General features: G+C 38.4%; 1 protein-coding gene across 1 annotated transcript; it reads left to right on the forward strand.

Annotated features, from left to right (window-relative positions):
* Positions 1-13075: 13075 nt before the first annotated feature.
* LOC116421537 (ribonuclease pancreatic-like) lies at positions 13076-15506 on the forward strand. The gene is made up of 2 exons (XM_031951998.1): positions 13076-13157; positions 14695-15506. Exons 1-2 carry the CDS (start codon positions 13096-13098, stop codon positions 15182-15184), a joined length of 552 nt encoding a protein of 183 aa, XP_031807858.1. The 5' UTR covers positions 13076-13095; the 3' UTR covers positions 15185-15506.
* Positions 15507-15709: the final 203 nt, after the last annotated feature.

Genomic DNA, 15709 nt, shown 5'->3' on the forward strand with positions numbered 1-15709 from the left:
TTTCTATAATACAACCTATTATATGATTTAAAGTCATTACTGTTCAGTTGACTCTGACTCTTTGTGACCTCATCTTTTTAAAAGATTAATGGAATGGTTTGCCATTTCTTTTCAGCTCATTTTGCAGATAAGGAAACTGATGTAAACAGGGTTAATGACTTGCCCAGAGTTACACAGCCAGCAAATATGTGAGGTCAGATTTGAACTCAGGAAGCTATCTTCCTGATTCCAGATCTGGCATTCTGTCCACTGCACCATCTAGCTTTCCATGATCTAAAGTAACATATGAATCTGAGATCTTATTATGAATACCTACAATTGTAACATCCCAACCAAAAGAATATAGACCAAAGTTCAAATATGACCTCAGACATTTTACTACTTTTGTAACTCTGGGCAAATCACTTAACTTCTGCCTGCCTCAGTTTCCTCAGCTGTAAAATGAGGATAATAATAGCAATTATCTCCAGGGTAATTGTGAAGATCAAATGAAATATTTGTGAAGTACTTAGCATTTTGCCTGGCACATAGTAGGCGTTTAATAAATATTACTTACTTCCTTCTTTCTAAAAATGCAAAAGAATGACAAAAACTCACAAGGAATAAGTAAAGATTCTTAAATTGTGGATCGCAATTCCACATAGGGGGTCATGAAACTGAATGTGTAGGTCAGAAAAAAAATTTGGCGACAGTAAAAGGCATCAAATTTTCCCCTGAGATATAATTGTATGTAAAAATAAACAAACATAGCTAACTCATTTTAGTTAGCTAAATTGCTAGGCAAATTTGCTTTCATCTTTAATAAATGATAAAAGTATATGTATATCAAAGAATTTGTTTAAAATAAATTTCTTTATGATTTATTATTAGGAAATGTTTGTATGTATGTATATATATGTGTGTGTGTGTGTGTGTGTGTGTGTGTGTCTTTATATATATATATATATATATATATATATATATATATATATAATATACTTATTTACCCAGATCTCAAAAATTTATTGGGCAAAAAAAGGGTGACAAGTGGGAAAAGTTTAAGAAGCTTTGGCATTGCTATTCCAGATACAAATTCCACAAGGTCCTAAAACACAAAGCCTTGTCAGCTGTTCACATAGCCACAAAGGAATGTGAAGGTATAATTGAGAGGAGCTCATAGGTCCCACTAGTGAGGGGGACATCCTCCTCTAATTTCCTCATTTTTCCAGGTTTGAATCACCTTTCCCATTTTTCTCAAATTCAGTGGGTCATTTCCCTCTTGACATATCATTCCCAGGTGTTGTCTTACTCATTCCTCATTTGCACCAGATCTGGGATCCATATAAAAAGTTGATGCTGGAGCTACAGAAGACTAACCAGGCTGATAGCCAGGCAACTTCTTACTGAATGGAAGAATAGAAAGACTGGGTAAGTTGGTAATGATGATGATAAAATGGGATAAAAGAATATGAATTATTTAGACTGAAGTAAAGAAAGATTTTTTAAGTGGCATAGAATAGATAGAGCTCTCGACTTGGAGCCAGGAAGTCTGATTTCAAATCCTACCTTAGATATTTATTAGCTTTGAGATCCTGGCAAGTCACTTAACCTTTCTCAACTTCAGTACCTATGGCCCTGGGTTGTTGTGAGGATCAAATGAGTTAATATTTGTTGGGTGTTAATATTGGTAAGGTGCTTTGTAGATGCCAAATGTTTTTAAAATGTTAGCTATTATTTTAAAAGAAGCATGGCCTATTTGACAACAGAGTGCTGGACTTTAGCATCAGAAAATAGTGGATTTGAATCCACTGACGCTCTCTCAATCCTAGTTTTCTCATCTGTAAAATGGGAAATAATAATAGCACCTACCTGAGAAGGTTGTGTGTATCAAGTAAAATAGTAAATTGCTGTATATAAATGTTGTTCATCTGTGACAGATTCTCCATGATCCCATTTGGGGTTTTCTTGGCAGAGATACTGGAGTAGTTTGCCATTTCCTTTTCCAACTCATTTTATAGATGAACAAGTTGAGGTAAATAGGGTTAAGTGATTGCCCAGAGTCACACAGCTACTAAATGTCTGAGACCAGATTGAACTCAGAAAGATGGTTTTTCTTGATTTCAGGCCTACCCTTCTATCCACTAAGGCACCTAGCTGCCCTTACATTTATGTTAGCTCTTGCTATAAGGAAGTTTTGCCTGGGATAATAATCAATTTATCTTTATTCTCCACACAAATCATTCAAAGAAAACAAACAATTTGAAAAGTTAAGATTTAGGTTAATCATAAGAAAGTATTTTCTAAGAGACAAGAGTTGATCTGAAGGAATTAGAGATTGAGTGTAGTGGGAAATAGAATCCCATTCTCTCAAATTGATGAGAGCCCACTCTCCTTCTCCACCACTCAATATAATTAGGCTAAGAGCAATAGATAGGATAGGAGAATGGTTTCAACCCAAATTGCTGGGTTTTTCCCTCTTTCATATTCAAATAAATCAAAAAGGCAGCTACAGAGTTGTACCTAAAAAGAAATGTTGATTGCAACAAAGATCTTGAAGATGTCCTCTAAAATGAATTTTCAGGAAATTGAATTCTTCCACCTGGTGGAGGACTGATTCATAGCTAGAAGTGGCAAGTATTGAAAGAATGATGTCATAGGTTCATATTATGAACCAAGATTATAGAGTGGAAAGACTTTAGAGGTAATGAAGAGCAAAATGGGGCACTGGATAGGACATTATTATTACACCGAAATCTGAAAGACCAAGATTCAAATCTTTAAAAAGAGTTCTTACTAGCCTCATGATCTCAAACAGTTAACCTGGACCTCAGATATTACCATTGTAAAATGAGGAAGTTTCATTCAATGACCTCTAAACCTCCTCCTAATTTTAAAACTTAAGAGAATGTGATTATCTCGTTTGAGTCCCCCATTTTACAGAAAAAGACACTGAGGGTCAGAGAGGTCAAGAAGTTACCCAAAGTCATATAGTTAGTAGCTAAGTCAGGACTATGACCCTATTTATGAGACTATCAGTAGCCATCTGATATATATATATATGGAGGGCACAGAGGGGTGGGAGGTAGGGGTGAATCATCATGCTAATCGCCCTTTATTTGCCTCCAGGCTTTGCTCCCACTTTGAGACTTTACTATTCTACTCTTCCTCAATTCCCCTCCCCTCTCTCACATTCTCCAGCTCCCTTTTGAGTACTATCTTTCCTCGATAGAATGTTAGTTCCCTGAAAATAGAGACTATCTTTTTGCTTGCTTATATTTGGATCACCAGTGCTTAGCACAGTATCAGGCACAAAGCAAGTACCTGATAAATACTTATTGCCTACCTGTTGTTGCCTGTTTTGACTAATGGGATATCCATTATATCATAATTGGTATAGATGTGCTTTCTATGTCTCACCTTTCCTTCTTCCCTTACTTCTCATTCAACTATCTCTTGTGTACTAGACGTCATGGTAACTTTAAGATATAAGAGATTCATTCCTCTGTGTTTCTTCCAGGAGATAAATACCTCAGGTACAAGATATGTTAAATCAAAAAAAAACTGAAATGCTTACAGCATTGGCAGTTGGCCAAAAAAAAAAAAATGGTTAGTATTTCAATAGAAGGTAAAAACAAGAAAAGAAATAAAACTTTGGTGGGGAGCAAGAGAGGTAAACTTAATCTAAACTGAAAATGGAAACAGTGCAGAACTAAAAATAACATATTGACTTGCCAGGTAGTCAGGTTAAATAGACCCCTGAAATAGCAATAAGTTGAATTCAGGTATTTAGACAGAAGTCAGACTAAAGGAGACACAGTTAGACTCCTCACTTAAGGAGGACAGGGCTAGACCCTATTCTTCTGTAATTCTCTAATAATATAAAACCTGTAACCTCAAAATGTCCTACCATCTGTATTAAAACAGCATCAATGTTCTCATATTAAACTGCCTAAGAATGTGTTGCTTTACAGCTGATGGGGGGGGGGGAAGGAGGAAGGGAATAGATAAGGGTATGGGAAAGGAAGCCCTGTCTTTCTGAGCTTCCAACCACAGAAAAGTACTCCGAGCTTTACAGCAATGGGATTGAAGATTAAGCTTCCACATTGCTGATGAAAGGCAGAGTAAGGAGACAACAACAACAATTGTTTAAAAGTTTACAAAGAGGACTTAGGGAGTAAAAGGAAAGATGAGTGATGGTGATGAGTACCATGGCATTTGGAGAAAAGGGCTGGTTGGGCCCTTTCATTGAATGGGTATTATGGAGAGACTATAGCTATCCCTGGAACATCCAGGGACTTCAAAGGTGATCCCAACCTCTTATTCTCTATTCTCTCTCTTCTCTCCTTCTCCCTCTCTCCTTCTCCTTCTCTCTCTCTCTCTCTCTCCCCCTCCCCCTTCTGTTTGTCGCTGTGCCTCTGACTGTCTCTAGAGTCTCTATATCTGTCTATGTCTGTCTCTGTCTCTGTCTCTCTCTTTCCCTCCCTCCCCTACCCCATTAGTGGAAACTCATGACTCAAGACAGAACTTTTTTGCTGCTGCTGCTACTGCTGCCACTGATTGGACTACTAGGACTGTGGTTGGCTCAGTCCTCCACTGGAGATTTTGGATCAGAAACATCCAGGAAGCAACATGTGGCCAATTCCAAGAAGTCTGTGCCTCATTGGGAGAAACAATACTGCAGTATCATAATCAAGAATGGCAATGGCACTATCACTAACCAATGCAAGTCAAAGAATACTTTTCTTCATGGCAGAGCAGGGACCATGATGTATAAGATCCCCATCCACGTCCACTGCAACAAGAAGAGGTGCCAGCTGAGTAAACAATCTTTCAAACAGATCCATTGCTTACACCAGGTGCCGGGGAAATTAATCAAACAGAAATATAAAAGCTCCTCTAAGAGAAGTAAAAGCATGATGGTTCAAGATGGGAAACCAGAGGTCCCTGTGCACTTCAGACCATAATCTCTCCCACCAGAACTCTGCTTTGGCATTATAGGGGCTCATATAGTTCTACATTTCTTAGACTCACTCTATTCTCCAGCTCCCCATTCCCAAATCTGTCACAACTAAAAATAATATAAAAAACAATAAGTCTTTCAAGGCTCAAACCATTGTCCATGCCTCAGGCTATGTCAAAGCAGGGCAATGCCAGAGGCAGTGATATATAATTAAAACTTTATATGCCTGAGACAGTCATGGTAGCTGTGAAACCTAAAATGATGATGAATTGGGTTCTGACAATACCATTGAATGGACTATTGAGTCTGTGCAATGCAAAATGATTGCAGTTAACTCTCATGTCAAAGAAATAGTCTGGTAGGCATAGGGGCTTAGTAGGCCATCCCTACTCATAGGTTTGGTGATCAGGTGGACACAGAGGGCAGCAAAATAGGACAAACAGCCTCCTTTTTGTTTTGATACCATTAGATAAATCGGAATAGCACAGAAATGCCAATACCTCACCTCTTGGAAAAGCTATATTGCAGATGGTGCTGACCATAAAAATGGGCAAATCTTGCATTTACCTGAAATAGATGAAGATATGAATGTTTTTATGATGTACCGATATCATATTGAATCAGAATTGGAAACATCTTATCATTAATAGGCTATATCTTACCAGTTATTATTCTTGTTTGTTTTATAGGGTAACTTGTACAGACCATGTGGTAATTTAGTAGCAAAACTAGGGCCAAGACCCAGATCTCTTGATTTCTAGTCTAGGATTCTTTCCACTAAGATGGAAATCAGTATATCTCCTTTGTCAACAAGGAATACATTGGGATATCACCTTCTGTCCATGATCACGCTTTTTGACATTCTAGGACCTTCTTTTTATGAAGTTGGTAAATCTATCAAGTCTGTAACATGTGGCAAATAAGCTCTGAGATTAGTGCTAGAATGTGTGTTTGTGTGTGTGTGTGTGTGTGTGTGTGTGTGTGTGTAACTAATGCCTTCTAGTCTTCTAAATTTGTTCTCAGGATTTCCCTAGAAGCTGCAACATAAGAAAGGAACAAATGAATGAAACATTTGTTAAGCATCTACTATGTTCCAGGCACTGTGATAAACTTTCCAAATATTATCTCATTCAATTTTCATAACCAGTGGTGTCAAAATCAAATAGATATAGGAATATTAAACCCTGTGCTTCATATTGACTTAGAAAACCACATATTTTCTATATTTTATTGTATTTTTATTTATTCTATTAAATACTTCCCAATTACATTTTAATCTGGTTCTATCTCACTTAGTATTGCTCTTATAAGCTACTTCTGCTTATCTCAACCTGAGGAGGTAAGTACTATTTTTATCTCCAGGTTATAGTTGAGAAAACTGAGTCAGGGAAGGATTAAGTGATTCGACTAGGATTATACAGTTTAATGTCTCAGGCCAGAATTGAACTCAAGTCTATCTGACTCCAGACCTCTCTCTCTATTGCACCTCTCTATTGCAACATTGAATATATTCATTATTCCCTGTATATTAATCATAATAAACATAGACAGGTTCATAGGGTATTAAGGAAGGACCTTTTAGAGCTGCTCTCTACCTTAAGTGTTCAACCAATCACTCAACTCTCACCTAGGGAAACTACAGCATGCATAGCAGTCATACTCCCATAAAACCTTCTTGGCAGTCAGACGAAATCAGGTTGTAGGTAACTGATAGGCTCAAACCCTGTTGGTAGGTCAAGGGGATGTCAACACTAAGTAAGTGAAGGTAGAATGGGTAAAAACAATTTGTTCCCACAGTCATGAAGGCCACTAAAGCAGATACTGGGGAACATTTGGGACTTGGTCAAACATCAAAGTTACAAAGGTCATGCCCTGCATTTTGGGCCATCACCAGTCATCCTGGCTTCTGTCTTTTGTCCTGTACTTCAATAACTCCAAAAGAGAGAGTAAAGTTGATGACTTTGTACAACTCTGCCTCACTTAAATGCAATTTACTGCTGCAAATCAAGACATGACTCTGTGATGTCATTGGTCCTCTTCAAAAACCAAGGACAAACAATAAACATTGTTTGAAATAGTATGGGAAGGCTACTTTATCCCATATCCCCAGTTCTGAGCAGGAGGATTGGAAGCTGAATCTAGACTGGTTCTCCTGGGTAAGAAGCTAAACCAAGCTCAGGACCATACAGTTAAATAGCAAAGGCAAGATTTGAACCCATTTCCTCTGAATACAAATCCAGTGTTCTTTCTACTACATTAAGGATATAACATTTATAATGAAAGAACAATCCAGGCCTCTAATCCCCTACCCCAGATCCATGAGTAAGAACAATAGTCAAACTGTCTATCATATTTTCTCTTACCATGGTACCTCAGAGAGGGGGGTCATCTAGATCTGGCAACAGGTTCCCAGTTATCTCAGCATACTGTCTCCCCACTCCCTCCCTCCTTGATTCAGCTGTTTCCTTTCACATTGAGAGCCTTGTTAATAATTAACAAGGCAGGAAAGATTGGGGATCATATATGGGCAGAGCAAGGGGGTTACCTCCTTGGATGATAAGAGGCATTGGTTAAAAAAAAAAGTCAGACTAGATGGAAGTCCCTTTGAACTCTTAACTTTTGATCTCATAATCCCATGAGTATCACCTTGATGAATCCAGGGCACCACATATCTCTGCTCAGTGGTCAGCTGAGTTTTCTCCTATGGTGGAGTCCAAAAATTCAGGCCTTCTGGTCTTTGCCCCAGAAGTGTTGGTGCTCACAACATCTCATACCACCTGAGGACCCAAACAGCAAAGGCTTAAGGATTTGTTTGTCTAGCTAGCTGAGGGTTCATGTTGGGAAATCAAGACCAGTCTTCTCTTGAAGATTAGCGATAAGAGAGGGTGTTGGAATCAAGGAGAGGTCAGGGTTGTGGAACCTACTTTGTTGACATCACCTGCTGTGTAATTTCACCTGCAAAAAAAAAAAGTAGACACTTAATCTGAGGCCTGGAGATTTATCAGTGCCCAAATCTAAAAGTCTGTACTTTATTGAGCTCTTGAAATCCTGCTTCCTGAGGGAGTTATGAGGGCATATTATAGTGTGAAGAGAGAAATCTTGGAATCACAAGACCTGAGTCTGAAACTTTCTCTTCACTTGTGTGACCTAAATTAAATCATTTATCCATTCTAATTTTCATTTTTCTCAATTGTGAAATAAAGGAATTAGACTAATAGAAGTGTCAAACATGGCTCCATGCCCAAAATGTAATTGGGGAATATTTAACAAAATAAAAATATTTTAGAAGATAGGTAATATTCATATGGATTTTCTAAGCTAAGATGAAATTGATGAGAGTAAAACTCTGCTTGATCTGAGTCAGCCCTATAAAATTATGTAAAATCATCAACAAAATGTCTCCTTTGATCTACAAACCCAAATGGTCTTGTATCCTCTGGAGCAAGATAAGCTTTCTTGAAGGAAGTCCGATTCCAGGCAAGATTTCACATAGACTTCCCTTAAACTCATGCATAAAATGAGTCTTCAGAAAATGACTCTTTGCAATTCACTTCTCTCTTGAGAATGATATGCCCTCCAAGAGAATCTCTCTTGGTGTCTCTTTAACAATAAAGCTTTTTACCATAGCCTTTGGGTTTAGTGAATTCCTTCAACATCGTGCCTTGGACAGCTGACCCTCACCCATTCCTACCTCACCTCTTCTTTGGTACCCTCAGCCCTCATCAAAATCAGCAGGTATCCTCATGTGGTGTTTAGTGGACTTTTCTACTTGATTTTGTCACTATTGAGTTAAACGGAGAAAGATTTTAGCTTAAAAAAAGCTAAAGTCTCCCACTGCATCCAGGGCCATCTCTAGTCATGCTGATATATATTTTGTCACTGGAACCAGATGACCTTAGAGGAATGGGAGAGCCTTGTGACTTTGCACAACCCTGTTTCATTTAAATAAATTCACTTGCAAGTCATGAGTTTGCTTAAGGCAAGGCTCCTCAGGCAAGTACATATAAGTACACTTAATCCATCCTTTCCAGTTCTTTGAGACCCCAATTTGGGGTTTTCTTGGCAGAGATACAGGAATGGTTTGCCATTTCCTTCTCCAGTTCATTTTACAATTGTAGAAACTGAAGCAAACACAGTTATGTGACTTGCTCAGAGTCACAGAGCTGTTAAATATCAGAGGTCAGATTTGTCTTCCTGACTCCAGGCCCAGCACTCTACTTACAATCTGGCTATCTAGAACCTTTTGTATATCTAAGTGCTGAGTCTTTTGTATATCCAAGTGCTGAATCCTTGTTAGTAACTGAAATCAAATAGAAGGGCCTCTCTCTATCTCTTGACCTTCCAATGGACCTTGCTTTTAATTGATTAAGTTAATTAGCTTTGCTTTGGACTAGAGTGAAGGAAGGGCCTAAACAGCTAAGAATTAAACTGGACACATAAAAGACTTGGCTTTTTGGTAATGCTTTCTATAATCTTCTGGGTTCCTTTTTCCCTTTCTTTAACTTAAATAGTCAACTTTTAAACATTGATCTTCATACTTTATTCCTATTAGTTCATTTCCTCACCTGTCCCAAATTCTTTCTGTAGTTTGTTTCCCTTCACCTATGTTCTTTTCCTTTCTCTTCCTTTGCCTCATCTCTCACCTCACTCCAAGTCAGAAGACAAAGGCTCCTGAAGTGACTTCTGCTCTCTCTCTCTGTGTGTGTGTGTGTGTGTGTGTGTGTGTGTGTATTTGAGGCTGGAGTCTGAAATTTTAGATTTGTGGCCTAGAATCATGGGACATTTACCAGTTTACTATGTGAAGACTTTTGACCCTTTCCTTAACCTTTAAAAATGATTTTTTAAAACACATTTATATAACCAAAGAATTTCCCCCAAATTCTCTCCATTATACTAGTGGAGGCACCCTGGAAGATATTGGTAAGATCTGGAATTTATGATAAGAATCTAAGTGCAAAGTTCTTTTGGCTTCACCTAACTTTCTTAGTTCTTGCCCCAACTTGGTTTGCTTTGCAGCCAGAAGCATTACATGAGCTCCAGGAAGTCCTGGGAGTAGTTTGAGGGGATTCAGATTGACAATCAGGGATCTGACAAGAGATAAGAGGCATTTTTCTAGTCTCTAATAAAAAGATAGGCATATTCCAGAGACTAAATGAGAGCAAGGGAAAGTCAGCCCAAAGAATAGACTCAATCAACCTCAAAGGTTTCTGCTGATTTTGACTAGCTATCTTTGGCTGTCGTGGCCTTAGGCTATATGAATTAAACTGTTTCAACTAGTTTCAAGGAAGGAGTTAATTAGATAACTACAGAAAGTATTTGACAGCAGAGAATTTGAACCCTTGAAGACCAGCAGATAACAGCAGGGATCAGTTCCGTTTCTAGAATCTTCTTCCTTAGCTTTATCTCCTAAAAGAATCCCCAGCTCATTCAATTCAAATTCTCAAATTCAAAGCTCAGCTCGTGTTACCTTCTATATCTGAGTGCTGTTCTGATGTACCTCTTTGTGGATACCCTTACTCTTCCAAATCATATTGTATATACTTTGTATCCATATTACATTTACTTAAAATAAGTTTATGTTATTTCCCCCAATGGAATGTAAGCTCCATAAAGGCAAAAGCTGTTTCATTGTTGTCCCAGTGCCTGACACATAGTATGTTTGCTGAATGCCTGAAAGACAGTTTCGGAACTACATCCAAATGCTCATAGTGACATAAAAATTGAATAAGCCGCGGAAAATGTTAGCTCCTCATCTTTTCCACACATCTTTTTTTGGGGAATTGAGTCACCTTTCCCCATTACAACCAAGACTGAGTTGGGTGATTTTCTGAAGCTTAACCCCCATTTGTATAGAAAGAAAAAAGAAAGACATTGACTTTATTAGGAAATAATCTATTCATAGATCATTTATACACACACATAAACATACACACAAACTCCCACACACAGCTGCCACTTTGGGGAAGTGCATGCCAGTTTAGAATTAAGGAAATTACCCCCCACCCCTTGGGTATGGAGGTCTCATTCTGTTTCTATCAGACTGTAGGGAGTGATTCAGACTTGGAGCTGGAGGGCTAAATAGAATGGAGGAGAGTAAGATTTTAGTGTTGGAATTTGAAAGATCTTCTAGTCTTTATGTTATAGATGAGGAAAGTGAGACCTAAAAAGGTTAACTAGCTGTCTAAGTGGGTATTAAATAATAAGTCACAGGATTTGAACACCATACTTCCAACTCCAAATCCAATTCATGTTTAAAATAATGACTCACATAACTAATATGATCACACATTTTCCCACTTAAATCAGAATGATTTCTTCCTTTTTAAGCTCATAACCTACCTTCACTAACACATATACATTTTCTGTACTAGTTTTGTGATTCCTTTGTTTCTTTCAAGGCTGAATTTGGTATTCATTTTAACCTAATTGATGATGCACCACATAATTATCCTTGTGTGGTTCAGATACCATTTAATAAAAAACTGGAGAGATCTCTAGAAGCAAAAGCAAAGTTTATTATTCGTTCTCTCGAGAATCGGGCGTCCCACCCATGGAGCAGACAATCGAAGGGAAGAGGCACCCTAGGGGGCAGGGTCAACATACCCCCTCCCACCACTGACCCTCATCCTTACTGGCTGAGGATCTTACATTCTAAACTCGGGAACTACCCAAGAAATTGAACTTGGCCAATAAGTACATAGTTGCCCATATTTGACTGAAATAGGAAGGATAACAAGAAGGGAACTTAAGTATGCCCTTAGGAGGATAGCAGGGAGGGGGCTTAAGTATGCCCTTGACTTAATGCTTAAAGTCTTTCAAGCCTACTCAAACTTTGAAATAGATGAAGCCTTACTCGATTTTCACCACTGTCTTGAAAAATCTCACCTTATCTCATTCATCTTCTATAAAACTTCCACTAAGTGGAAATGTAGGCAAGACCAAAGACAGCAAAGTGCTGGTTCATATTGTCTGAAATTTATCTTAGTTAAATTCTGAGAGGACATCATCAGAAAGTCAGCCAAATGAGAGGGGGAGATCTTGCTTAGATGAGGGATGGGTCAGAAGGGCTTCTTATTATCTTTTGGATTCCATTCACTGTCTCCTTCTTTTCCTCTTAAATCTTTCCCCTCCTTAGTGAGCAACATATAATGAGCAACATTTGGCCCTGGGGATAACCTAAAGTTGGCAATTATTTTTTCAGTCAAAGCGACTTGTACAATTCTGTGCTAAGGTTAAATTACATGGATTGTCATCTGTGTCAGTGAAAGTGTATCTAAATCAAAGATATAATGAATCTTTTGAAGTAGTGATGTAAATCAAGTTTCACTGTGCTTGACTGGTAGCATGAGAACATAGGCTATAATTCCTTTGGTGTCTCCCTATAGTTGACTTTGGCAAGCCCTTACCAAAAGAAGATCTTTGTTATATCTACTTACTTACTACCAATCACAGGCAAACGGACATATAGAGGAAAGAGTGTTAGATTTGAAATCAGAGAGGATGGGTTCAAATCCAAACTCTGCCATATACTCCCTTCAGCAAATGACAAGATTAGATTAGATGAATTTAAAGATCCCTTCTATCTTTAAATCTCTCATCCCATATGATTCTCAATGTCTTCCTGAGACATGATTATACTTAAAAAAAAAAAAAAAGCATTGATAAATTTTTTTAAAAGTAAATAATAATAACAATAATATAAATAAAAATAAAAATAGAAACAAAGAAATAATCAAAAATATCTTTCAAAAGACCATATATTGAACAAACACCCAAAGAATCATGTGTAGATCCTGAGTATAGAAGTTAGAAAAGAGAAATAGAATTTTCTCTTAAAGTTATCAGATCTAAGGTCTTCTTTACTTATCTCCCTAATCCCTCTCCCAAGAAACACTGTGAATTCTAAAAGCCAAATTGATATCGAGGAACTAATCAGGATAGGTGAGATTCTTAGTCCTTGTTAGCAAAAGTCTCTTTTTTACTATTGGGTCTGTTTTCTGTGAAGGGACAAATCTGTCAAGACTGAAATAATGAGAATGTTCTATTAATTCCTCCCTGGACTCGGGCCTGCTATGCCTCCTCCCTCTCCTCCTTTCTAAATTGCCAACCCCCCTCTTTTCTTTTGGGGGGGGTATCTTATATAAGACCTGCCTTCCATGGTAAAAAGGAAGAGAACTGGGACAAATTCATCCAACTCTGAAACTGAACAAAAACAAGGGTAAGTAAGGCACTGAATATTCTCAGATGACTCTCTAATGACACAGAAGTAAAGAATATCAGAGATGGGCTGTACTAGGAGAGGACTGAACAAAAAATTTAATGCTGGGCAGCAGAGAGAGAAAGAAGAAAAGGGAGAAACCTATTGAGAGCAGATGTTACCTTCAGGAGTGGGGAGGGGAACACTCAGGTTTGGAAGGTGTAATGCCAAAGGTCACTTTTAATGGGGTGACCAGTTCCTCCATTTATCCTATTTCGTATTCTACCTTAAGGTTATGACTGTCCCCTCTTAATGGTTGAGATAAAGGTGTTATAGACATTCCTTAATGTCATTAGAATATCAGTAACCTCCATCTATGAGGCTATCCCCACCTAGATCTCTGCATTATGTCAATGTTCTTGTAATTCCATAAAAGGCTTGCTGTCCTGATACTCAGGGCTAGACTCTTTGAGATGATACTCTCTTCTAACCCTGGGATGCATTGGTCCCAGTATTTCTCTCCATTTAATAAACTATTGAATTGGTCTCTAATCTCTGTCCTGCTCAGTTTCTTTTGACATTACAAAGGGACATATCTGTCTTTGGAATGTAATGGAATTGATTTGTGCTACTGATGACCAGGAGTGGTCTCTAGGATATATATTGAATAATAGGGATATGTCAGGCCCATTGATGGCATTTACATGCTGCAAGATGGAGGCTGTGATTTGACCTGTAATATATGTACATAAAAAAGAGAACTAGCATCATGTAATGGAGAGTGAGTCAGTTTGAGAGTCAAGACCTGATTTCAAGTTCCACTACTGACATATACTGGCTGAGGGACCCTGAAAAAATAATTTTATCTCTCTCTGTCCAAGGAAGCTCCGTAAAACAATAAACTACAGAATAGGTACTGACCCAAATTGGTAGAGGGAATTTCCTCTTTGAGAGTTTCTATACCAAGGAACTCTTAAATTGCATAAAGGGGTTACCTCCTTCCTCTGATACACACACACATGCATGCACACTTACACTCACACAATGGATTAATAGGATCATAGAGCTGAAAGGAACTTTAAAATTCATCCAATTCAACCTCTTCATTTTACTTGTCTTCTAGTCTTACAAGTAAATTTATTCTTGTTGAATATATATGTTTTATATGTGTGTATATACTTGTATGCATGTATTTATTAAATTGGGTTCCACTATTCCTAGGAATTATGTCTGAGTGCAATTTACCGGGGATAGTGAAACAAGTTGTAGGGAGAGGAGAAAAGAGGGTAAGAAAAGGATTGTCTTTCAAGCAATGAAATTCATATATGGATTGACTGCTAATGCCAGAGACCATGTTAAAGATCTATCTAGCTCAACCTCCTCATTTTACACATAAAGAAACTAATCTTCTTGTCTGGCTATCCTGGAAGAGGGGTTGTTCTTCAGGGAAAAAGAAGGTTAGGATAGAGCAGTTAGCCGGGGTACAGTTGGAACATGGGACTGGGATTTTCATTCCAAAGTGAAACATTCTTCCTCATCATTTCCTTTTCCTGGGTAGACTCCTGTTGAAAAGTGAGGCCATTATGGCTCTGAAGAATTCCCATATGGCACTTATTCTGCTGGGGTTGTTTCTAGTGGGACTGGTCCATCAATCAGCTGGCAAAGAATCCCCTGCAAAGAAGTTTCAGCGGCAGCACATGGATTCAGAGAACTCGTCCGTCACTGACCGCAACTACTGCAACCACATGATGAAAGCCCGGAACATGACAAAAGGGAGATGCAAGCCTGTTAATACTTTCATACACGAGCCTAAGGAAGTAGTCGATGCTATCTGTCAGGAGCCTAACATCACCTGCAAGAATGGGCAGCCCAACTGTCACCAGAGCAGCAAGCCTATGATTCTCACCCACTGCCGCCAGACTGGAGCTTCCAAATACCCTAACTGTCAGTATCGGGCTTCCCAACTTAACAATAGTATCATTGTGGCCTGTGAGGGGAAAGTTTATGTGCCTGTGCACTTTGATGCTTATGTGCAAAATGGGGCCTGATTCTGAAGAAAATGGTATTCCTCCATACTTCCATATACCATCATTGCCCTCACTGCTTCCTCCTCCCTGACAACGCCTGAAATAGCATCTTTCTCTTCCACCATCCCTCTGCACTTCCACTGATGCATATCTTTCCTCAAGCTTTTAGTTCCTGGGATCAGACTGTGAGTGGGTATTCCTCTAAGCATCCCCTCCAGTTTGGGGATATGTTTTGTGTGTGTGTTTGTGTGTGTGGAGGAAAGTACAATGACTATCCCAGTTGTTATACTCCTTCCTTGCTATCCTTAATAAAACATACCTGGTCCCAGGTAAAGTTGCTAAAGCTGTGTCCATGTCCATTCATTTTGGATTTTTTTTAATGAGGCAAAGTTAAGTGATTTGCCCAGGATCACACAGCTCATAAATTTGGGATTTTTTTTTTAATTACTTTCCTTTAGGAGGTGAAAACTAGAACTTTCATTGCAAATTGTGATCAGTGATCATAGACTCATGGATGTAAAGCCTAAGAGGATATTTAATCAAACA

This window comes from Sarcophilus harrisii, chromosome 2 (assembly GCF_902635505.1).
Source record: "Sarcophilus harrisii chromosome 2, mSarHar1.11, whole genome shotgun sequence".
In the NCBI taxonomy this organism is placed as follows: Eukaryota; Metazoa; Chordata; class Mammalia; order Dasyuromorphia; family Dasyuridae; genus Sarcophilus; species Sarcophilus harrisii.

Excerpts from the sequence above, each read along its gene's own strand:
- LOC116421537 (XM_031951998.1), top strand. The coding sequence starts at position 13,096 with ATGGTAAAAAGGAAGAGAACTGGGACAAATTCATCCAACTCTGAAACT. Across the intron at positions 13,158-14,694 it reads GAAACTGAACAAAAACAAGG|ACTCCTGTTGAAAAGTGAGG; the intron begins GTAAGTAAGGCA and ends TTTCCTGGGTAG.